At 50.2% G+C, this 23,206-nt stretch overlaps 1 protein-coding gene across 1 annotated transcript in view; it reads left to right on the top strand.

Moving 5' to 3' along the window:
- Window positions 1-23,206, top strand: part of HPSE2 (heparanase 2 (inactive)) — a 245,150-nt gene that overhangs the window by 12,040 nt on the left and 209,904 nt on the right. The window contains exon 3 of the mRNA XM_067537226.1: window positions 10,187-10,348. Coding sequence (XP_067393327.1) covers window positions 10,187-10,348 — 162 coding nt within the window. The remainder of the gene's footprint in view (window positions 1-10,186; window positions 10,349-23,206) is intronic.

The raw sequence follows: 23,206 nt of genomic DNA, 5'->3' as shown, positions 1-23,206 counted from the left end.
TGTAACTGAAAAACAGCCCTTAAAAAGTACAGCCCCTTACATTTTATGGTGGACTAATCAGCTCTTATTTATAAACCAGGAAAGGAAAGGCGCCTGGGCGGGGAAGGAGGTGATTAACAGAAAGGAGTTCTCACCTGCCCCCTCTCCCCTCCTGATACCCTGGGGTGGATCCAGGCCAGCTAACTGCCATGCTGTCGCTCAGTTAATTTTTAAAAATTGGCTTTTGTGCCCCTGAAACACCCTGAATTGACAGGCTTGGTGCCTGGAGCCCTCTCTACATCAAACAGGAGCCCTTGGAACCGTCTCCCATTGCCCCATCACACCAGCACGGTTCTGCCTTGTGCTAGAAGGACTCACCTGTAGGCGTGAGAGGCAAGTTTAGGCCTGATGCTCATCCCGTCTTCGGCACCTCTGCTGCCAAATGTAGTGATGAATCTTGGGATACGGATGCCGGTTTGCCGGGAACTGAGATCAGCTTATTTCAGACTCCCAAGTAGCTGTCAGATGGGACGACTTCTGATTATTGACCGGGGGTTAGATTTCAACCAGTCATTGAGCTGGTTGGAAAATGTAGATGAAAACAACATTTCAACCAAAACACAAACAGGTTTTTAGAAAGTTTTTGCTTCCCTTGTTCCCTGACCAGCTTTAACCAGTAACACAAAAATCCCTTCATCTTCAGATCTCATTACCAACCCCTGGGTAACCCAGTTATTACCAGCTAATGACTGGAGACTGAGCAATGTGAAAAGAGTTGAAGACTTCAGCACAATTCCTCCTGGTCCCGCCCTCACAGCATCCAATGCTTGGGTAGGAGACCCACTAGAGATTGGAATTTCAGCCTCATTTGAAGTGTCTGGCATTTGTTGTCAGTTTGTCTCACAATCTGAATGCTATGCAAAGGGAAATATTGAGATACAGGTGCTCCTGTACCATGAAGATGGGTAGGGTATGAAAGCGTAGAGAGGGAGAGAGTAAATGAAATATTTGTGTGTGAAATTTGCCCATAAACTGAGGAGCGAATTGCACTGGCTTGTTCAGATATTCAGCAGCGAGCACTTTGCAGGCTTTCCCTTAAGATACCTGCCAGTGCATCTGAATCTTAACCAGAAACAACACCAGCTGTTTCAGCCTTGGACCTCTCCTGAGTAGCAAGTGCTAATTGCAACAAGTTGTGAGGTGCCTGTACATTGCAAAATCACATACCCTAGAGACTAGGACAGAGTGGCAAATTCATTTGCACGTGTGAATTAATGAGTTCCCAAGTGCATCCCATAGCAGGCGCATAACACCAGATGCAAACATGATGCTGTGTCATAGAGCCAGGTTGGCCCCTTTGAAGTGCCAGCGTTCCAGGAAATGATACCCACACACCCCACGAAAAGGAGCTGTAGGAGCAGACAGCCCCAGGAAGATTTAAAGATGACTTGAGTTCAGGTCTCCTCTGTGATTTGTGTGTTACGTGAGGACAGCATCTAACCCGGAAATGTTTGTAGTGGATGGTATTTTTTCCAGGCTATGATGCTTTTATAGTGTGAATGAGGCCCTTTGATACTCAGCTGAAACAGAGTCCAATAGTTCCTGTCCCAAGGGGTTTGGTCTGGTCTGTGTTTTGGGGTTAGAAGTGACATTTTCTGCCCTTCTCACTTAAGGGTCAGGTCTGGTTACCTGTACTTCACAAGTAGTCCAGGGGGTTTCTCAGTCTTTGAACCACACACACACAACCCAACCCAGTGCAATATATACAGTGAGCTGCTGTTGGAACTTCAGGCAGCTTCTCCCTGTCACAGCTCTGATGACCTCTTACATCTCGGCACAGCGCCTCCTCCAACATCTGAGCAAAGATAAGTGCCTCCGCCAGCATGTCTGGAAAGGTAACAAATCTGGGCTCTGGCGTAGGGTTGCCAGCTGTCCTGAGTTTTGGAGAACAGTCTCTAAATGCAGGAGATTGTCCTGCCATACAGAGCTTTGGCACAGTCCAAATCCTGCTTTTCAGTGGTGAGGAAGGGACCACACAGAACACCTGTTAGCCTAAAGGAAGATGCACTGAGCTGTAGGCTCTAGCTAGCTCCATCTCTCCCACTAAGTGCGATGACTATTTCTGTGCACTTCACAACTCCTCTGCAATCTTTCAGAAAGAATGTGCCAAGTCTGTGTGTTTGGCTATTCCATTTGTAGCTTCTGCTCTAACTTCTAGACCACATTCCTTTCTCAGAGCCAGGAGTGGAACCCAAGAATCCCGATACCCAACATTCTCCTACTGCCTAGCAAATAGCTGAGTAATACACTTGCAAAGTGTATCTCAACCCCTCTGTGGCTCTTCCTTATAGGGGATAACAGCCTCATTCCAGTACCAGTTACTCTTGAAACTAAGACAGAAGAATCAGTGCTGAAGGTTTTAAGTTCAAATCCTGCTGCTGATCCATACAGGGAAAAAATAGTACGTGATTGGACGTGGAATTAAAGACTGTATGGCAATGCATACCCACATGGGGGTGGACTAAATCTTAGTCAATCTTAAGTCTGGAATTTTCTAACCAATGTCTTTCACCAGCACTAAATTTGCATGTGATTTTTTTTAAAGATGAAATTTATGCAGATCATTTGAAAATAGGCAAGTTGGATTATTCACATAAAATCTTCTGCAGCAGAAAGTGTGTGTCCTGAATTGTTGGTTCTGAAAGGCAGGGTTGTTAACCCAAAGCCTTTAATGCTCATGAGCATGGCCCCCCAAAATCATGAGACTTTTAAAAAGTAATAAGCTGTGTGGTCTCTTTATTTGCCGTAGGGAGCACTCACTTCACGTTCTCCACAATCTTGAAGGCTAGACACTTATTTTTAAAATGCAAGTTGAGGTTCTCTTGCCATCTCTTGACTCCAGAAGCTGGGGCTTTAAGAAAAGCACCACATTTTGCAAGATTTGTGATAAAATCACCGACAAGTCAGCCCCTTGGGGAGGAGATAGTTTCGCCATTAGGGAAACGCTGTGGCGAGAACACCCTCCCTGTTTGAACTGGGGGGTGAGGGCTAGCTAGACTGCCTCTGCTGGTTGTCACTGCAGAGGTCTCACACAGGGCGGGAGGGAGTGTCTCTTGGGCAGAATGGCTCCAAGCTTTAATGCTTTATACAACAGGCTAAACCCAACAGCCTGGAAACCCACAAGTGCACAGTGTAGTCCCAGAGCCCTGGAGCTGGTCCCAGCCCTGCTGGCACACTGGCTGGTATCTGTAGGGGCAGATCAGGGATTCTTCTGCACTGACTCCTCCTGGTCCTGGGGGCTGCAGTAGTGCCTGCACCGGTGGCCGGGGACCGGTCTAGTCTTAATGCTTGCCCTGCTGGGCCCAGGGAGGAAGGAGCTGCTGGCTGTCTCACTGCAGGGGCAGGAGGGGTCATACTGGTGAGGCAGGGCAGGGGCAGGCAGCAGGCCCAGAGACAGGAGGGAAGCAGACTGTTGCAGGAGGGGTGACAGGGTGTGGGACAAAAGGGGAGCAGGTGTAGGGGGCTGGGCAGGTTTGGGGACAGAAAGGGGTAACAGAAAGCAGGGGCAGACTGGCAGAGGCTGTTCCATGCCTTCCATCCCCCCAGTCTTCAGTCCCAGGCTGTCTCGGGCCTTCTGGAGATAAACAGGAGACTTCTGTTGCCAGGAGCACCAAGCCAGTACGAATAGTTAAGTTGGAAAAGGCCATTGCTCTGCTTGCAGAGATTCTGGTGAATTCTTCTGCGGGGTTTGCTCCACTGCCAATGCAGCAGGATGGTCAGCTCCCAGCAAATGTGGATCTCCCGAGGTCTTCCTGGCTCTCTGGGGTCTGCGGCAGGCAGGAGCTGTGGGGAGGCTCTGGGCCTAGGCATTAACTTTGAGACACCCTTCTCCTTTCCAGTTCACAGGAAGCCTGGCTGCACACATGGCCTGAGGGAAGAGGGAGCAGTGCTGCAGACGGAGGGAGGGGTGTGTGCAGATTCTCCCCCACATGGTTCCTGAGGATGTGATGTGGGCCTTAGAAATTAACAATGGGAAAGACCCATTAAGTCCCTTGGAGACCATGTGCCAGGGCCAGCGCAGAAACGACCCCCATAATATAGTTTTGACTTCGTTCGTTGTTCTGTGTGAAATGTCCGAAGCAATTTTGTTCATTAGCAAATTTTGTTTCACTTCTTTTCATGACACCAACACTCACCATCTGTCTAATGGGCGGTGGGAATGGTGGTGTTTACAGACAGGGCATTACTCAAGGAAGTATGGACTCCTCCTAGTTCTTATCTCTCTTTTCTTCAATTAGAAACTGTCTTATTACAAATATCAGCGGAAATTGCTGTGTGACCAGAAGGAATGGTGCAATCAGACAAGTTAGATCCTGGTTTGTTATTTATTTACTGGTTGATGAGTGAGACGGCAGCATTTTATGGGGATGTATTTGACCGATTCTAGTGTATATCCTAATTTTCTCTTAGAAAATTTTACTTTTTTGCCTGTTATATACAGAACCTCATCTTCTGCTCGGTGACTCAAATAAATAAGCACACAACAACACACACAAACGAAAAAATAAATCCACCCACGTAACACTTGCCACACACTGGTGGCCAGCATAAACTACTTGTGATCCTCATTTTATATCCGTGTGTAGCTAGTACAGGCACGGAGTACGTTATAAAACCCTGGGCAGACAGATTAGAGAGATTGTTTAAACATTTTTAACTGCAATGAGATTTTTAAAAATAGATATTGTAGGTTTTACAACTTGCCATGTACTGGCATGTTTGTCTGGTGACTAGTCACACACGAGTTTGATCCCTGAAGGGAGTTTCACTTTCCCCTGCCCCGTCTTGCTCATTTCCATAAACAGGGTCATTCATTTCTAACTAATACGCAATACAGTTTTCTTTAAAATTCATGTTGTTGCACTGAAAAGTTAAAGCAATCCCCTCGCAAATGTCCTGTGGCTAACGCAGACCCTTCTTCTCTGTGAATGTAGCCATGTATTGGCCCAGATCCCCCCATGCAGCCAAGGAATGCAGGGAACCGTTCAAAACCAGTGTCTGTGAACGCTTGTCTCTAAGCTGCTTTTATGGTTCCTGATTCTGGGCTGCTCGTGCGTTAGCCTGGCTCCCTCAAGGAAGTGAGAGGAGCCTGGAGGATGTTCTAATCTCATGTGTAGCAGCTACCAATGACTCCAAGGGACTATTCCAGCAGCAGGGGTGTGGGGACGCTCTACCCTGGCCATGCCCTTTGTTCCTGTGCAGGCTGCAGGAAGGTGGTGCAATAGCAGAGGTTCTCAACCAGGGGCACGCAGAGGTCTTGCAAGGCGGATATCAGCTCCGCTAGATAGCTGCCTCGTTTTACAACAGGCTACATAAAAAGCACTAGCGAAGTCAGTACCACCTAAAATTGCATACGGACAATGACTTGTTTATACTGTGCTATGCACCATACACTGACATGTGAGCACAGTATTTCTATTCCAGCTGATTTATTTGATAATTACATGGTAAAGCTGAGACAGTCGGCCATTTTTCAGTAATGGTGTGCTGTGACACTGCCGTATTTTTATGTCTGAGTCCGTAAGCAAGTTGTTTTATGTGAGGTGAAACGTGGGGTACGCAAGACAAGTCTGACCCCTGAAAGGGGCACAGTGGTCTGGAAAGGGGAAGAAATCTCCAGCCTGCTCTACAAGTAGTGTTGTCCTGCGGTCTGTGGGGCTGGCCTTAGGGCAGCTTGGCGTGGGCATGGTTTTGTGCTCGGTTTCCTGTTGCAGTGGGCAGGGTAGTCGCTCTCTGCTTAGCTCACTAACGACAGGGAACAACTGCCCATCTCCCACACACCCAATCACCTCATTAGCCCCCAGCATGGAGCATTCACAGGACACGTGGCGGTTGCTGCATGTCTTACCAGTCACTGACGCTTGTGCTAGAATTCCCTCCTGAGAAATAACCCTCTGTGGGTCAGGCTCGGTGCCAGGGCCCTGCCCCAGGGGATGGGTAGCAGGTGGAGCTACTTGCTGAGCAGTGATGCTGTGTCACCTGCTGCCCTCAGTGCCGGGAGTGCAGCATAGGCCAGGCATGTGGGGACCTGGCTGGGCTCCCCTAGCAGGTGTTACCATCTCTTGAGGACATGAGAGGTGAGTGCCTGACTCACTCTTGGTGGAACTGAGCTCGGAGCCAGAAGACATGCTGCCTCGGGTCAGCTCCTCTTGCTTTCTTTGGCACTCTGGCCACAGGAAGCCTTTTGATTTCCGCTTCATTTGCATGAACCCCAATCCCATGGATATTTTTGTCCTGTAATCAGCCGCAGCTCACCTGACCTGCCACACGGGTGTGCTCCCTTCATGCTGCATCAGTGCTGCTGTTACACTGGTGATTCCACGGTATACAGAATACATACAGCAGTGTCTGAGCTGTAAGATCCAGAGCAGTCGGTGCCGGCCAGTCCCGGTGCTGGGCACTGGTGAGAGAGAACCACCTTCAAAGCGAATGGTTTTGTTACAAAAAAAAAAAAAAAAGTCTGACCCTTTCAGTAACTTCCTTTGCAGGGAGACCAGGCGGGGGAGATGATCTCTTGTATTGGCTGGTGAAAGAGACCAGCTTTCTAGCAACACAAGGACAAGCCGGGTGTTTTAGCTGAAGCAAAGCGACTGTCCAGGGCAATGGGCAGCGAGCATGTCAGACCTCTCCCGGAGCTGCTCCTCCCAGGGAAGCAGCTTCCTGATGGTCTCCTGTAATCTTGGGCTTCATTCCCTAATTGTTATGCGTTTGCTCTGATATAAATGAAGTCCTCCAATGAGCGTCGACCCCTTTCGATTGTCACCTATGTGATGTGGGCTCAGGGTCAGTCTGAGTTTGTGGGGTCCAAACCCTGGCACTCTGCTGGTAAGGGAGATACATACAGGCAATATGGGAAGACCCTGGTGGGTTGAGAACTTTTAGCTTTTTATTCTCTGGCAGTTTGGACTGACCACCTCTTCCTCCAGATAGTGACTTCCCAGGCGAGCTTGTCCCTGGGAAATGTCATTCCTGGAAAACTCCCAGAGCCCCTGGAAGAGGGGAAAAAGCAAGGTGTAGACAAAATAGCAGGGCACTGCAGCCATCTGCTGACCAGAGCAGTTAGGAGAGTGCCCCATAACGACCCCTTTGCTCGCACAGTCTCTGCAGGCCGTTGTGGTTTTCAAGAGCTATGCCACCTATAGAATGAAGGTGGATGACTGGTTCCTATAGCGGTGCCCAGGCCCCAGGTCTCAACCCTGCCCTGTGCAAAGAGCTGCCTGCCAAAACCAGAGAGGGATTCACCAAAGCAGACGAATCCCCCCTGGCATGACACGCGCCCACCTGCGCTGGCAGAGTGCGGTCAGGCAGCTGGGCTGATTGGAGCAAGCGGTCAGCAGAGGGGCAGCGTGGTGAATCTGCAGCTGCTCTTCTGGCACTTGACGGGAGGGGGAAGGTTCCGTGGCTGTGGGGGCAGAAGGCAGTTGGGGGGGGGGGGGCATGGTGCTCTGGGTTGGGTCCAGGTGAGGGCCGGGGGTCAGATACGAGGGCTACCGGGGAAAGTGTTGGGCCCTAGGGGGTGTGTGAGGGTAGACGGCATTCGGGGAATGGGGGGGTCACAGGCAGGGGCTGGGGCTTTCCGAGTGGAGGGAGGAGATGGGGGCAGTTGAGGTGATATCACCAGCAGGGCGTGGTGGGGGTCCCAGTGGGGAGTTTAGGGGTAGGAGATCATTGGGTGGATCACAGCAGCAGGGGTGTGGGGCCTTGGGGAAGCGGGCAGGTTGAGAGTGATTGAGATGGAGATTTCAGACCCTCCGGTGAAGGAATTTTAGTGCCTGGCAGCTGAGCTGCCCAGAGTGTTTGCCTGGCTACCAGGGTCTATGTCAGGGCCAAAGAGAGCTGCTCTGCTGTCCCGAGATCCCTCCACAGGGGCCGCAGTTCGGGAGCCCTGGAGGAGCAATTCCAATTTACATCCACAGGACTGATCCCTGCCCCCAGGTTGGCCAAGTCTCATGAGGAGCACCTGGCCCTGTGATCATGGAGACCAGCTATGTCTCCTTCAGGCAAGAAAGCAGCCAGGGACCCTGGAGAGTGCAGGCACCCCGCCAGCCCCAGGGAGCTGATGTGTCTTCTCCAAAAGCTGCCCACGCTGCATCCTCTGTTTGCTGAGAGAGCTTAGAGAGCAGGTGGTGGCATCCATCCTTTGTCTTGTATCTCGACTGACCACTTTTGGTCAGTATCTGTCTTGGATTCCAGCTCTTTCAAGAGATGGCACCTCCTAGCACCATGCCACGGCCTGGGCTTAGTACTGAATCACCAGCATGGCTTCCGCCAGCGCCCACCTGTCCCTGACCGATCACTGATGCGAGTCCAGGCCTGCTTCGCTTGTGAGATCGGGGGGGTAAGAGGGCAAGGTGGCTTGGGTGCACAGCTCGGCAGGCATGGGGTCCCAGAGAGGTCTCTGCACAGCTGGGTTTACTCCTGATGTGGTTGGTGGGCAGAGAGGTGCACAGTGCTGGGCTCACAGTTGAACTCTAGCTGGGCGGCATCAACATGAAGAGCCACAGGTTAGATTAATTCTTCCGAACAGGAGTTGAGGCACAATAGGTCTGTCCGGAAGGGGGTGGGTGTGGGTGTAAAACTCTGAGGTTCCCCCCCATTGTTTAACTGGGGCAGAATTTTCACTTCTGAGGAGTGAGCCACAGGAAATTGACAGATCCCCGAAGTATCCGGACCCCCTCCTTTCCACCTTCGTTCCTGACACAGGGGACGTTGCAGGGCCACGGTGTGCTCCGCAGCCAGCCAACTTGCTGCACTCTGAGCCCCACCCATGGAAGGGTCTCCACAGGGTCCCGGAGCAGGATGGCATGCTGCTGCATAGACGGCCAACCCCTCGCCTTGCTCGTCTGCAGCTGGACAGGGACGATCAGTGCCACTCTCGGGGTGCTACTGGGCCAGATGCCAGTAAAATAGATGTCCCCACGTTGCATGGTTACCCGCTCTCCCAGGCCTGCAGTCACGCACATTACAAACTGGGCAAAGTCTGCATGCGATGATCCTACCGGAAACACTAGGGCACTGAGCCAACACCACTATATAACGCTGACTCTCTGCTCCGATCGCCTGGTGTGCTTCCTGTATGCAATCTGTAAAGCTGCATTGGAATTGGAGAGTAAATAGCGGATCAGAACACAAGCTATTTGGGTCCAAAGGTGCAGTCCTAAAGGGTTTTGTTTTTGGAAAGGAATGTGCATCTGATTAGATAAAAAATAGCCTGAGTTAAAACACAACCTTCTGTAACACTGCGAGAATGCTCCACGTCCCTTGCTTATTGTAATGTCTAGCTAGCTAGGTGGGTTGAACCTGGGGTATCCGAGTGCCTTCCGAATGAACTAATCTCAGCAAGTGGTCCACACAGAGACCTGCATTTTCACTTTTCTCCCCTGTCCAGAAGCAGAGAGGGGAAGCTATGGCTTATTTTTCTCTACTTGTTTTTCCTTTCCCTTTGCTTCCAAGTCTCCACAGCAGGCAGGTAGTTTTGTGTGTGGGTGTTATGGGAAGTCATGAAATACTGACCTGGAGAGAAGCTAAATGCTAACTAAGCATCAGCTCCGCATTCTTGCTGTTGGGGGAGCAGGAACGGGGAGGTGCAAAGGGAGTTGTTCCCAGGGTCATGATCCATACAGATTTAATCCAAGGTTTGAAAGTTGCAATGAGGAGTAATAGTGCTGGAGCAGAGACTTTGAGCCAAATCCCTCTCTGGTGGTACGGGAAAGCAGTGGTGTTACGCAGGGAGGCATTTAGCTAGCTCACTGTAGTTATCGCTGGCAAAGAAACCAGAAACAAGGAGACATGATATAAACATTGGGAGAATTTAGACACAACCTGCCAGTGAAGGAAAGGCAATAATTGGCGTTTGAGTGATATACTGCCAGGAGGTTGGGGGCTAGGCTGCTGCATTGAGAGAGTGGCTGGAGATTCTAGCGGGAGATAAGCAGTGAGTCTGCAGAGGGTCCAGGGTTTGAGCTGAGAAGGTAAATGTGCTGGATGGGCCCATGGGGTGCTGAGCCTGTGCTTGTTGTTTGCATGGCTAGGTGATGTTTGTTTGGTTGTAGTGTTGGCTGGTTCAGAGTCAAGCGTCTGGTTCCTTTGGGTGGAACTGAAAGCTGAGCTTTGTCCGTCTCCCTTTTTCTCTTTCCTCTCCCTCTAGATATTGTCCGCAGTGATATTGCCCTGGATAAGCAGAAAGGCTGTAAGATTGCCCAGCACCCAGACATCATGTTGGAACTGCAGCGAGAAAAGGCAGCTCAGATGCACTTGGTTTTGTTAAAGGAGCAGTTCTCAAACACATACAGCAACCTCACGCTAACAGGTAAGGCTGGAAGGTCGGCTCTGGCACCAGGAGCTGGGGCTAGTCCTTTGCTAGCTAGCAGGTATTGTAAAGCCAGCTGACACTCAGCACTGTGCAAACTCGCATCTGCCTGGCTTCAGGCAGGCAAGTCTGAGGCAGTCTTTCCTCACCTTAATTAAAGAAGGATTGTTAGATCACAGTGGGCTGGCACCAAAGTTTTCCAAAACCAGTGTGTGCAAAACCCAAGACCAAGACAAACTTTTCCATTACATTTAAGCATTTCGGTGGGAACAACTCAAGGAGAAGGCAAACAAGCAGGATAACTAATGACGTGTACATTCCGTTTTTCAAACGTTCTGCTCTGATCAGCTCAGGTGTGACAAATAGCGGGTGTTTATCTCTAAAGAGCTGCAGTCTGTATTGTGGAGGGGCTAGGGAACCATCATGAGTAAATGTGCCTGACACGTTGAGTGTTTGCTGAATGTGATGGAGGGGCTTTGAAGACTCTTGTAGGTGGCATCTCCAGGGTGTCTGGTGCAAGGGGGCCACCTCACGAAGCAGGCTGCAGTGGAAGTGAAGTGTTGTAGAGATCTCCCCGCTAACTATCCATGTCAGATGGGGCCGCAGCAATTACTAAATTTGGAGTCTCAGCTGCAGCTCATTTTTTTCCCCCTCAGAGCATGCACTTTGCATGAACCCAGTAAATATTAAAGAGCAAATATAAAATGATAATGGCCCAGACGGAGCTGAGACAATGCTCCATTCCTGGTAATGTTTGCATTATCCAGGGAATAGAACCTCGAGAGACGGAAGGGGTTGCCATGTTATGGACAGACACTAAAAGTGCTTATAAAGGGCTCAGGTCTCCGGGGGGAGCGGGGGGTGGGGGAGCAAAGGAGAGGGATCCTAGCAGCCCACAGTGATCGCTTTATCACCACAGCAGAACAAGCCACAGACACTTCAAGAAGGAGCAGGGAATTAATGAAATCAAACTAGGGTACCAACCCTGTTACTGGGGAGGGTGAAGGAGACCACGCAGCTGTTGGGGTGGTAGGTGTCCCCACGTGGTGGCTGAGGATGGTACCTGGCTGTGGTGGGGATGGCAGACTCCCCATGGTGGGTGTCGAGCTTCAGTAGAGAGTGGGAGAGAGAAGGGAGCAGAGACTGGTGCTGTCTGTTTCCCCTGGTGTGTTCCCAGCCTGGACGCCCCCTCCCTTGCAAAACAAACTTCCTCCAGAAAAAGCGAGGGGCTGTAAAGACCCAAATCACACACCTCTCTTTGTCGCTATTTCAAATCTCAGCCCTAAACCTCTAGGCCAAACGGAGCATGAATCCCCCCACAGGCTGGAGGTGTCAGAGCTGGTAGTGAGCTCAGGTTGCCCCCCGAGGCACTGGCTGTATCAGAACGGGGTGCACAAGGGACCCCATGCAAAGGGGCTTGGGCACTGGCAGAGAGTTTGGCCCCTTGGGCTTGTGGCGCAAGGCTGTGAGTGTGGCTGAAGCACACCCCATCCCCGAGACCCCGGCATTTAAGGGGGCTTGTCAGAGCCATTTCTTGTTCTCAGTAACATCATCTGCTTGGCTGTTTATTCCCAGTACAACTGTTGGAATCAACATTGTCAGCTTTTCCCCTGACAACTTGCTTACTTTCCACTAAACACATCTTCCTGAAAGAGACTCTCCCTCCTTCCCTCCTTCCCAGGCTCTTCAAAGAGCTCTCAGGCATTGCTCACATATTTTCACAGAACCCGCAGCGCCGAAGTGCTGCCTGGTTATCGGTTCTGCTCAGAGCCTTTCCACGTGTGTTGATAAGAGAGTTCAGAAGGTTTTGGCTCCAGGTGTCCTGGAGAAGACAGAGTAATTTCATTTTAATACCAGCAGTAAAACTATTGTAATGGCCTTTAACTCCCTTTGAATTTGAGCAGTGCAGCTTCATAATTGTTATGAAGTTTAATCTTTGATTTCATAGACATAGCCTGAGAACACAGACTCCAGACAGCTAAGCATAATATTTAACTGGAGCTAGACTAATGTGTGTAAATATTTCCCTTCTCTGTGATAGATTTTGTCTTTTTGGAGTGGGCTGCGGGGGTCGGACATCTGCTGTGGAGGAACTTTCCTTACCTTCACAATCCAAACACGTAGAATTGGCTTGAGGCGGTTCTTTGCTGTGCGCAGGTCTTTGTTAGGGGCTTGGTGAAGAGCAAGGTACATCAAGCAGGGCTCAGAGAGCGAGGATACAGACTGGACTCTTGCAGGGATATAGGAGATCTGGGCTCCTTGCCCACACAAATTCAATTCCTGGGTGATCTGCTGTCGCCTGCCGTTTGTCCATAAACTGAGTTCCATGCAGCCAGCTGGGAGTGTTCCTTCTCCGACAGGGCAGCCCAATACTTCCCTGCCTGGACGATTGGCTACTCGCAGCTCAGTCATGCCAGGAAGCGCAAGCAGCAGCCACCTCCACCTCACGATTTTTCATTCTTTGGGACTTCAGGGAAATCGAGAAGAGTCCATTGTAACGCCTACAAAAGTTATAGAGTTTATCAGAGCACATCTGGATTTGATCAGCGCAAGGGCCTACTTACCTCCAGATCTCCTAGCCTAGACAACCGTTCCCTCGTGCTTGGTCCAAGCAGGCCACCTGCACCTATGTCCCCCCCCCTTAGCATAAATGCAGCCTCGCAATCTCCAGAACTGGTCGAGGACCGTCTATGCTATGACCAGGGACTCCTTGGACAAAAAAATCTCACTTCCATGGAACATGGGGGTTACAGTGGATGAGAAGCTGGATATGAGTCAGCAGTGAGCCCTGGTTGCCAAGAAGGCTAACAGCATATTGGGCTGCGTTAGTAGGAGCATTGCCAGCAGATGGAGGGAAGTGATTATTCCCCTCTATTTGGCATTGGTGAGGCTGCATTTGGAGTATTGTGTCCAGTTTTGGGCCCCCCACTACAGAAAGGATGTGGACAAATTGGAGAGAGTCCAGCGGAGGGCAACAAAAATGATTAGGGGGCTGGAGCACATGACCTATGAGGAGAGGCTGAGGGAACTGGGTTTGTTTAGTCTGCAGAAGAGAAGAATGAGGGGGGATTTGATAGCAGCCTTCAACTACCTGAAAGGGGGTTCCAGGGAGGATGGAGCTAGGCTGTTCTCAGTGGTGGCAGATGACAGAACTATGAGCCATGGTCTCAAGTTGCAGTGGGGTTGGTCTAGGTTGGATATTAGGAAAAACGTTTTCACTAGGAGGGTGGTGAAGCACTGGAATGGGGATGTGGTGGAATCTCCATCCTTAGAGGTTTTTAAGGCCCGGCTTGACAAAGCCCTGGCTGGGATGATTTAGCTGAAGTTAATCCTGCTTTGAGCAGGGGGTTGGACTAGATGAACTCCTGAGGTCCCTTCCCATTCTAATATTTTATGATTCTAACGTGTTGGCATCCCTCACCTGGTGGGAAAGCAGAAACACAGTATGTATGGAAGTTCCTTTGTTTCCCCATCACCTCCAAAGACACGCATGGATGCCTCTCTGTTGGGATGGGGAGTGCATCTACATGCCCAGACAGCTCGGGGTCTGTCTCAGTGGGGCTTGCTGAGCGGAGCTCCGAGGGTGGCGCAGAGGGGCGGAAGGCCCAGAGGTCCAGCCTAAGGAGGTGGTGAAGCTGCCTGGCTTACCCTGGAGGAAGAGTGGGACCCCAAGAGGTCTGGCTCACTGACGCCAGCCTCCCAGAGGCTGTTCCAAAGCTGGGGCCGTAGCACCAAATCTGTGGGTCTGTGACACGCTGCCCTGGGGCATGGGCAGAACGTGGCCTTCCCTGTCCCAGGAAAGAGAGTGTCCTTTGCTGTTTGTACTGATACAATGGGGGGCTTCTTGTGAACGGTGGGGTGACCCGGTGTGCCTGCATTGGGGAACAGGAGGCTGGCATTCCTTGCCTGGCGCTCTCCCAGGAAGGGAGGGCTTGGCATCCTCTTAGCCCCTTCCACAGTGTGAAGAATCATTCCTCCACCACTTCGTGGTCCTCTCTAAGGAACAAATGAGGGCTTGGAGCCTGAGCCACGGCTGGGCAGTAGGAGAGTGAATGGGTCTGATTTGGGTCCATGCCATGCGCCCAGAAAGGGGAATCCGCAGCCTGTCTGGACTCTTCATGCTGTTTTCATTACTTGGTTCCTTTAACAAATGAAATGAAAACTTCCCTGCTCACCTTGGAGGTGAGAGGTCCGTGGAACTGATGGACCCTGTGGCACTCCTGTGGGGCTGCCACTACTAGGAAATTGTGACTTGACAGGACGTGGCCTGTCTACAAGCTTGTGGCAGCCAGACGTGCGGAAGCCACATTCTGGAAAAAGCAGAACCTGCTTCTGAGCATTACAGCTAAAGCTGCCCGTAGAAATGTTCCTGCATGTTCCCCTGGCTTGGTCTGTTGGGTGCTGTACGGGACGGCTCAGAAGCTAAATGAGAGACAGAGCGGACAGAGCACAAGGAGATGAGGAGGCAGGACTTAAAAAGGCACAGTGATTAATACTGATGACTGGGCATCACACAAAATACATCTTTCTATAACAACGGCTCTCTGGTGTTTTCTGGCCCAGGGTGAATGGCTTCCAGCACCGCATCTAAGTATAGAAATAACAATAGCAGACTTCCTCTTCCTTCCCAGCTTGCAGGAGAAATGGCTTGGTCAGTTTCTGGGGGGTGTGTGTGGTGTCAGCTGGTGTGCGTAGGGATTGTGGGGTGTGTGTGTGTGTGTGGTGGTGGTGGTAGAGGGTGTGTGTGGGGGCAATGGTGGGTGGATGTGGGGAAAGGCACTAGTATGTGCAGAGCACTAGTATGTGGTATATGGGGATGTGGGGTGGGGGCTGTGTGAAGGGTGGGGCTGTGGTATGCGCGTGGGGGGTGGGGTTGTGGGGTGTGTGGGGTTGTGGTATGTTGGTGGGGTTGTGGGGTGCGTGGGGCTGGGATATGCGCGTAAGGGTGGGGCAGTAATAGGTGTACGGGGACAATGCGTCTGCATGAAGTCTTTATTGCGGGAAAGGCGAAACTAAGGAGATGAACTGTGTATTTAGCTCTGGTCCCGGGGAGGCTGCAGTCACCCCCGTTCCTTCGGCAGGGAGCCCACGGCCTGGGCTCAGCGTCTGGGATGGTTCTGTCTCCGCAGTCATGAGCCTCCCTCTGTGGCCAGCAATGTGCGGTTCTGGTGGAATTCTGCTGCCGTGGAAGGGGGAGGCTCTGGAAGGAGAGGTGCCTCTCCGGACGCTTTGATGTCAGGGCAGGGACCTTGAGCAGGACTGTATTTGTAGGGGCCTGGTGTCCGGAGCAGGACACGGAGGGATGTGCTCGTGGTGCCACGTGCTGCTGAGCAGACAGGCGGCTGCGTTCTGTCCCAGCAGGGGTTTTCTCCAGGTGTGCAGTTTCCTGCCTCCATGCAGCTAGCCAGCCTGGAGGTCAGAGTTGCTGGGGTCACTGGGGCCAGCTTTGCGTATGATACCATGGGGGGCGCTTAGCGTGTGCTGCAGTTTTCCAGGGCGTGGCGGAGTTCTCATTTTGCGGGTGGTATTCACCATTTTGTTGCAGCCAGGGGCCCTGCATGTTGTTTTCTTCTCCCTGCAGTTGCCTCTTGCTCAACCGCTTTCCCCACAAGGGAGAATTTCACAGAGTTTAAGTCCCCAGGCAACTATTAGACCAGATAGTCTGATCTGTGCATCACCGGCCATTACGTTTTGCCCAGTTACCCCTGTATTGAGCCCAAAACTTGGGTCTGACTGAAGTGTCTTTCGAAACGCCTCGAGTCTGGAAACGAAGACACCAAGAAACTTCACCACTGTCCTTGGCAGTTTGTTCCAATGGTTAATCACCCTCCCTATTAAACATTTGTGCCTCATTTCTGATCTGAATGTCTGGCTTCAGCTCCCAGCCATTGGTTCTTGTGCTGCCTTTCTCTGCTGGATGAAAGAGTCCTTTCCTCCCTGCTATGTTCACCCCATGAAGGGATGTAGATGCTGCAATCAAACCAACTCTTCATCTGCTTGTGGACAAGTTACACAGATGGAAGTTCTTTGTCTTCCCTGTCAGACATTTTCCCCAGCCCTCAAATCATTATGGTGGCTTGTTTTTGCCCCGTCTCCAATTTTTCAACATCCTTTTTCGAATGCGGACACCAGAACTGAGCTCCATTCTCCAGTATCAGTCTTGCCAAAACCACATCTAGAGAGAGAATCACATCCCGGTTCCTCCTCACTAATCCCCTGTTCTACAGCCAGAGAGTGCGTTTGCTGTTTGCTGTTGCATGGCACTGGGAGCTTATGTCCATTGAGACCCTTACATCTTTTTCAGAGTCACTGCTTTCTAGGAGAACAACCCCCATTCTGTGGGCATGTCCCACGCTTCTTCCTAGACATGTGGCCTTGCATTTGGCTGAATTAAACACGTATGTTTTGAATGGGCAGATTACCAAGTGACCCAGATTGCTTCGTATGTCTGCCCTGCCCTGCCCTCATCACCATTTATCACTACGCCAGTCTTTGTGTCATCTACACATTTTATCAACAGTGATTTTATGTTTGTTTCCAGGCCATTGGTGAAAAAGATGAGTAGAGTCGGGCGTGGTACCGACCCCTAGGGAACCACACTGGAAATCCCCCCCCTTTGATGATGATTCCCCATTGATGGCCACTTTGAGATCTGCCAGTCTATTGTTAATCCATTGAACGTGTACTCTACTGATATTGTGGAGTCCAAATCAGAATGTCATTTGATATTCTGTCAAATGCCTCACTAAAGTCTAAGTTAAAATTAAAGTCAAGTCTAAGATTTACACAGTTACCTTTATCAACCAGACTAAAAATACTATTCACGAATGAAATCAGGTGTTTTTGAGGAGAGCTATTTTCCATAAATCCATGTTGACTGACATTAATTATAGCCCCATCGTTTATCAGTTGAATCCCATGTCATCTTAACCGTTCCTCTGCTCACGACTGATGTCAGGTTAAGTGGGTGTAATTACTGGAGGATCCTGCTTGCTCTTTTTGAGTATTAGCACAACAGCAGCGCTTTTGCCAGTCTGCTCTAATTTCCCTGGCAGTCCAAGTTGTATTGGAAAGTATCTGGGGGCCAGAGAGCTCCTCAGCCCCCTCTACTAGGACTCGTAGGTACAAATTATCTGGGCCTGCTGATTTAAAAATGTTTATATCCCTGATAGATGCTCTCTGACATCCTCCCCAGTACTTCACTATCCCACTGTAGACATGAGTACCGCATCCTATTTCTATCCAAATCTAGAACCAAAATGTTAACTGGACACTTCTGCCTTTTCTGCGTCAGTAACAATTTTACCATCACCATCTAGTAATAAGCCGATACCATTTCTAGGATTCCTTTTGTTCCCCAAAAAACCCTCTTATCGTCCTTAACCCATTAACCCTACCAGCTGTGGATTTTTCTCTGATTTCCTTGGCTTTCCTTATCAATTTTCGGCACGTAGAACTTCTGATTTATATTGATTGCTATCCACTTACCCCTTTTTGCATTTGTTCTATATTTCATTTGTATTTCTATTTCCTGCCTTCACTTTGCCACTGGCTCAGGATGGAGTTTTTCCTCCCAATCAATTTCGCTCATAATTTTCCTCATCTTTGGGCAATTAGCCTTTTTGAAGCACTTCGTACGTATACAAACCGGTTGGGACTTTCCTCTGTCCATACTGAGTAATCGGATTATGATCACCACTCCCTAGGCAACCATCAATTTCCAGTCCAGTGGCTAGTTCATCTGTTACAAGAGGTCCAAAACAGACTGGTCGTGTTAGGAGCAATGCCTGGTGTGTTGTATGTCACAGAGTGCTGCGTCAGCTTCCCGGTGAGCAGTGCTGCCTAGCCTGGTTGTCTGGTCGGTCAGTTGCAAACACAGTCTGTTGTTTTCCCACCACATGTACCTTTATCCCTCTGGCTTTGCAAAGGGCAGGACACACCACATGGATAGAGCCGGAGGAGCCTTCTCTCCTCCACCCAGCTCACCCTCAGAGCCTACCCTTGCTTCCTGTTCCTCCCAGTTCCTGAGCCAATTGTTCAATTAGCACCAAGTGTCAGAAATCCCAGCTAGAAATATGTTGATTGGCTCTAATTAAGCCTACAGCCTTCTCTGTGCTGCAGCAGCTCAAGGGACCAGGCTGCTGCAGCTCGCCTCTGTCACACATACAATGATCGTCTAAACCTGTTAGAAACGCTAAGGGAGATTTACCGCTTGTTTCATGAAATCTCCAGCGTATGTCCACCAAACTGTAGTTCCTCAGCAACGCAGCCCTTCCCTGGCCCAACTGGGGCAAGGGGTCTGGGCTAGATCACATTCCTGACATGGGGGGCCCATTTACAGTCTGCCTGAGCTTTCCGTAGGAGTGGTGGTTAGCGTGCTGGACGTGGTAACATTCCTTTCACTCCATTGTCATTTGTTACACGTTTTTAATGATCACTAGAAAATGTTATGCCGTCCCATGGATACACACCGCACTTGACAGGATGCTGAGAAGCTAAGTTCCCTGCCCTGTGCCATGGCCCGCACCGGCATTACCTTTCCCAGGATTTGTGTTTGGGAGCCTGTCTGCTGTGGTTGCGCCATCCCAAAGGATTCCTCTTATCCTACAAAGGGGTTGAGCCTTTTCAGCTGAGTGCACAAACCCCTTGCTTGCAGCCAGTTCAGAACCTCGCCCAGGTACCACTAGCACTTTGATACCTCTTCAGAGGATATCAGTCGCTACTGGGTCTGAGCAAACATGGTGCAGCACAAATTCACTATCATTTATACAGCAAATACAGTTCAGCGGGGACAGTCTGAGAGGGCCCAATGCATGAACTCACTGACATGAACGTTTAAAAGAAATGGTTTTGGGGATTGTGCTACAGTATAAATACTGTGCTTAGGCAGTGAATATAAATACATGTTCTGTCTAGATGTAGAACATTACTTAGTTTCGCATGATTGGTTATCTCTGCTCAGGAGAAGTCTAGAAGAACAGAGACTGGTGCAGGTCAGGATTGAGGTGCATTCGTGATGCTGTGTGCACATGTAGCGTGCCGCAGCTCGTGGCTGCCTCCTCATGCTTGTCTGTATTTTCCAGAGGAGAAGCATTGTTCCTAGCAGCAGTCAGAATAAAATGTTCTCTTTTTAATGGGTTTGTGTGTCAGAACCTTGCAGTAAAGAATGCATGACCATACCAGGCCGTACCCACTGACGAGGGAATGGCAGTAGGAGATGCTCCATGTAGCGAGAGTTTATGGAAAGCTGGATGCACTCGTTTCAGTGATGTTTGCAGAGATCAGCTCTGCACCGAGGCCATGACTGAAGATGCTTATGCCGGACTTGCAGATTTTACTTTTCTTTTGGGCTTCAGAGATGTGAATGGCTGCTGCTGGTTTGGGTATTGCACAGTCACTTCCAGAACACACAGGCCTTTGGTAGCTGTCACTTGCTCCAGGAGTGGTGACAGTTGTTCTAAAGCCATGTCCCAGTGCGTTCTCATGTGGTAGCAACCAACCTCACTGTGGAAAAATAGCAAGAACAATTTTCATTTTCTGCTTGAAACCTCCTGGGGAGCCCAGTGAGTCTGTGTATGTGGTGCTCGTTCCCTCATCTGTGGCCTGAGGGATAAATGTCTGACAGCCATGTTTTATGGCTGGGCATGTTGCATAGTAAAAAACAGAAAAGAAAGGGAGGAAGCAACAGTTGGTGAGTTTGGTTTGGCAGGAGTGATCTGGATAATCTTTCAGTTTGGACGATGGGGCTTCCTTCTCAGCTCTGCTGCGCTGTGGGGCACTGCCTGCTGGTGGGAACACAGTTTGATTCCAAGGATTTGTTCTCCTTCTACTGACGCTAAACCATTTTCCATCTGTTCATTTATTATTTGCAGCTTTCCGTTGTTCCTTTCTTCATTGGCTTGATTCTGATTCTACTAATTCAGTAAGAGGACAATCTCATTGGTAATCTCTGAGCCACACTGACTACCTTTGTGCTAGTGAGATGGCAAGGTTCTCTGTCACAAGACTGTTCTGAGGATCTGGAGTAATTAGTCTGGAAAACCCTAAAAGAACGTCCTCGAGAAGAAGATGCTAATCCTGGACATTAGATTCCTGATCGACAACTCGCATGTATTCCACGCTCTGCTCTTTCAGAAGCTCTCAGATCTGACATGCCAGTTTCAGACTGGATCTCAGGATTGTCTGCATTGTGACACGCTGACTAGGACCCAGGAGCACAAGTTCTCTGTACCTTAAAGTCTCTAAACCATGATCTGAGGACTTTAATAACACAGTCATAGGCCAGGGTCTATTACAGGAGTGGGTGGGTGAGGTTCCGTGGCCTGCGTTGTGCAGGAGGTCAGACTGGATGATCACATTGGTCCCTTCCTATGAGTCTGTAAGTCCCTGAGGCTATGGCTGAAAGTGGCCTGGGAAGACCGAAGTTGAGTGACATTCGAAGGGAAGTTGACCTGGAAATCTGGGACATTTATGACCTGTCAGCACTGTGGGGCCACTGTGCTCAGAAGGGCAGTTACTGAATCGCTTAAAACAGACGAACAAAAACCATTAGGAATGAAACGTAAAATGACAGATTTCTGTTGAAAAGGCAGCCAGAGCAGTGGATTCAGAGGAGAAACTGAAACGGATTCATATACGATTCCATTAACTAATTAGGGGGATGTTGGAAATAAGGCCCAGACTCTGTCCCTCTATTTCTTCTCTCTGCTGGGGCATTCCAAGAATCAGATCACCTGGGGAAAGCACGTTTAAGAAATACCAGATGGTCTTTGTGTGATGCTGCAGCTGTGGACAATCACTCCCAGCCAGGCAATCTGCCTTTCTGTTGGAGCCCTCTGAAAGAGTGCTACCCATTCGTCATGCTTCTCCAATTGCAGCCCTCTGGATAGCTTCTCTTTGCCTTGTCTGCCTCTTCCTTTCCAGTGTTTATCATCCACCCCCTCCGTGAGTGAGTGTCGTAACATCCCTTCATTGGCTATAAATCCAGTGAAGAGCCATATATAAAATGTAACTGTGTAAGGAAGATTGGGAAACATCTGGTTTTTACCCCGAAGATTCAGTCTTCACTTGTCCCGTATGACGATGTGGCTGTTTATGCACGTGTGCAATGGGGGGGTGGGAGGAGAGCAAGAGAGGAGGCTCCTGGACGCACTCTGGCTAGAATCTCTGGGTGGGGGAAACGGATTCAGCTGTGGGATAACTTTTTAAAAATGCTGATCGGCAAAAATGGGGCAGAATCCAATAAGCTGTGTAGATGCCTTCTGACAAAGTAGCAGTCCTGCCGTCTGCAGAGGTTCTCGTCTTTGGCTAGGGAACCCTTTAATCTCCCATAACTGATCCTGTATGGCCCGACCCCCTTGACGTACCTTCTCCTGGAAGGGGCTGGGGATCCACACATATAGGTAAGGGTAAGCAGGTCAGATCCCTGGAAAATGATGGCAGTCCTGAGGATTGACAGGAGACGTCAGACAAGGGTATGTACTTGCAATGCATTATGGCTGTGCGTGCAGAGGCCCCACATCCAGCACCAGGGAAAGGGATGCAGTGAGGTCACAGTCAGACTCTTTTGTGTATCGTTCTGGGCATCTCATTACCACAAATGTCAACTGCAGAGATCAGATTGAGAGGAAGCTGCTGGCGAGTCATTCTCTGTGAGGACCCCTTGGCTCTGGGATTCACTCCCAACCATGCATGGTCCAAAATATCCTGACCCTGCTGACCGTCAGGGTGTGTTGCAATGGCTGTCTGTCTGCTCAGGCTGTGTGGGAAGCTGAGGCATGTTTTTCATTTTAATCACTAGCTGACATTGGTTTGTGTGTGGCTAGAATGCTAGATGGCTATTTTTATATGTATGGATTATAATAAACCACTGTCAGGGCATGTCGGGCCTGGGATGGGGTCTCTGAGAAGGTGCCTTTCTCACATTCTGTAGGGTTAAAACCTCGCCCCCTTCCTGAGCTTTAGCTTTTTGTAACGAGGAATTGGATAACAATTGGATAACGTTCGGGCTGGGCTGCTCCTCGGGTTCCTGCCTCAACTGCTCAGTCCCAGCTGCACCAGGATCCAGTGGCTGGAAGCTGAAGCTAGACAAATTCAGACTGAAATGAGGAGAATGTTTTAATGGTGAGGATCGTTGACATCTGGAACAATTGACCAAAGCTCGTGGCGGATTTTACATCGCTGACAATTTTTAAATCCAGACTGGATGCTTTCTGAAAAGCTCTGCTCTAGGAATTACTGTGGGAGCTTCTCTGGCCTGTGTTAGACAGGAGGTCGGGTTAGATTAGGGGTTCTCAACCTTTTTCTTTCTGAGGCCCCCCCCAACATGCTATAAAAACTCAAGGGCCTGGGGGGGATGGGTGCTCAGAGAATATTCAAATCCTTTCTCCCACCCCCCCACCCCCCCAGTGACGGCTCTAACCACTGAACTAGAAGATACAAGGTGGGTGGCAGCATCGCTGCCTCTGTCAGCTGTTTTGTGTGGAGGAAGTCAGGCGCCTGACTCCTTCCTGCAGGGAACACCGTGGCCGCCTCAGCTGCCTGACTCCCGGTGGCAGGTTCCCCTTCGTGGATCGCTAGCAGAGTTAGGTGCTACTCTGCAGCCTGGACGTAGGCGCCCCTCTCCGAGAGGAGGCGGTGCTTAGCACACAGATCTGTGCTGGCTTTTGTGGAGCGCACGGCAGGCGCCGTCGCTCCCCATGCGTTCGAGAAGGAGCCTAGCTGCCTCGCTCCGCTTTGTGGATCACCGTGCTGGTCTGGGATTTTCTAGGTGCCGAACAGCTCGGCATTGCAATGCCTCAGTCCCTTTGTGGATCCACCCCTAGTCCCAGGCTCTTAAAAGAACAATGGTCTGGGATG

Source organism: Emydura macquarii, unplaced genomic scaffold, assembly GCF_026122565.2.
Source record: "Emydura macquarii macquarii isolate MOO-44397 ecotype Brisbane River unplaced genomic scaffold, CSIRO-AGI_Emac_v2 contig_3692, whole genome shotgun sequence".
Lineage (NCBI taxonomy): Eukaryota > Metazoa > Chordata > Testudines > Chelidae > Emydura > Emydura macquarii.
This window is presented reverse-complemented; position numbering and strand designations above follow the sequence as displayed.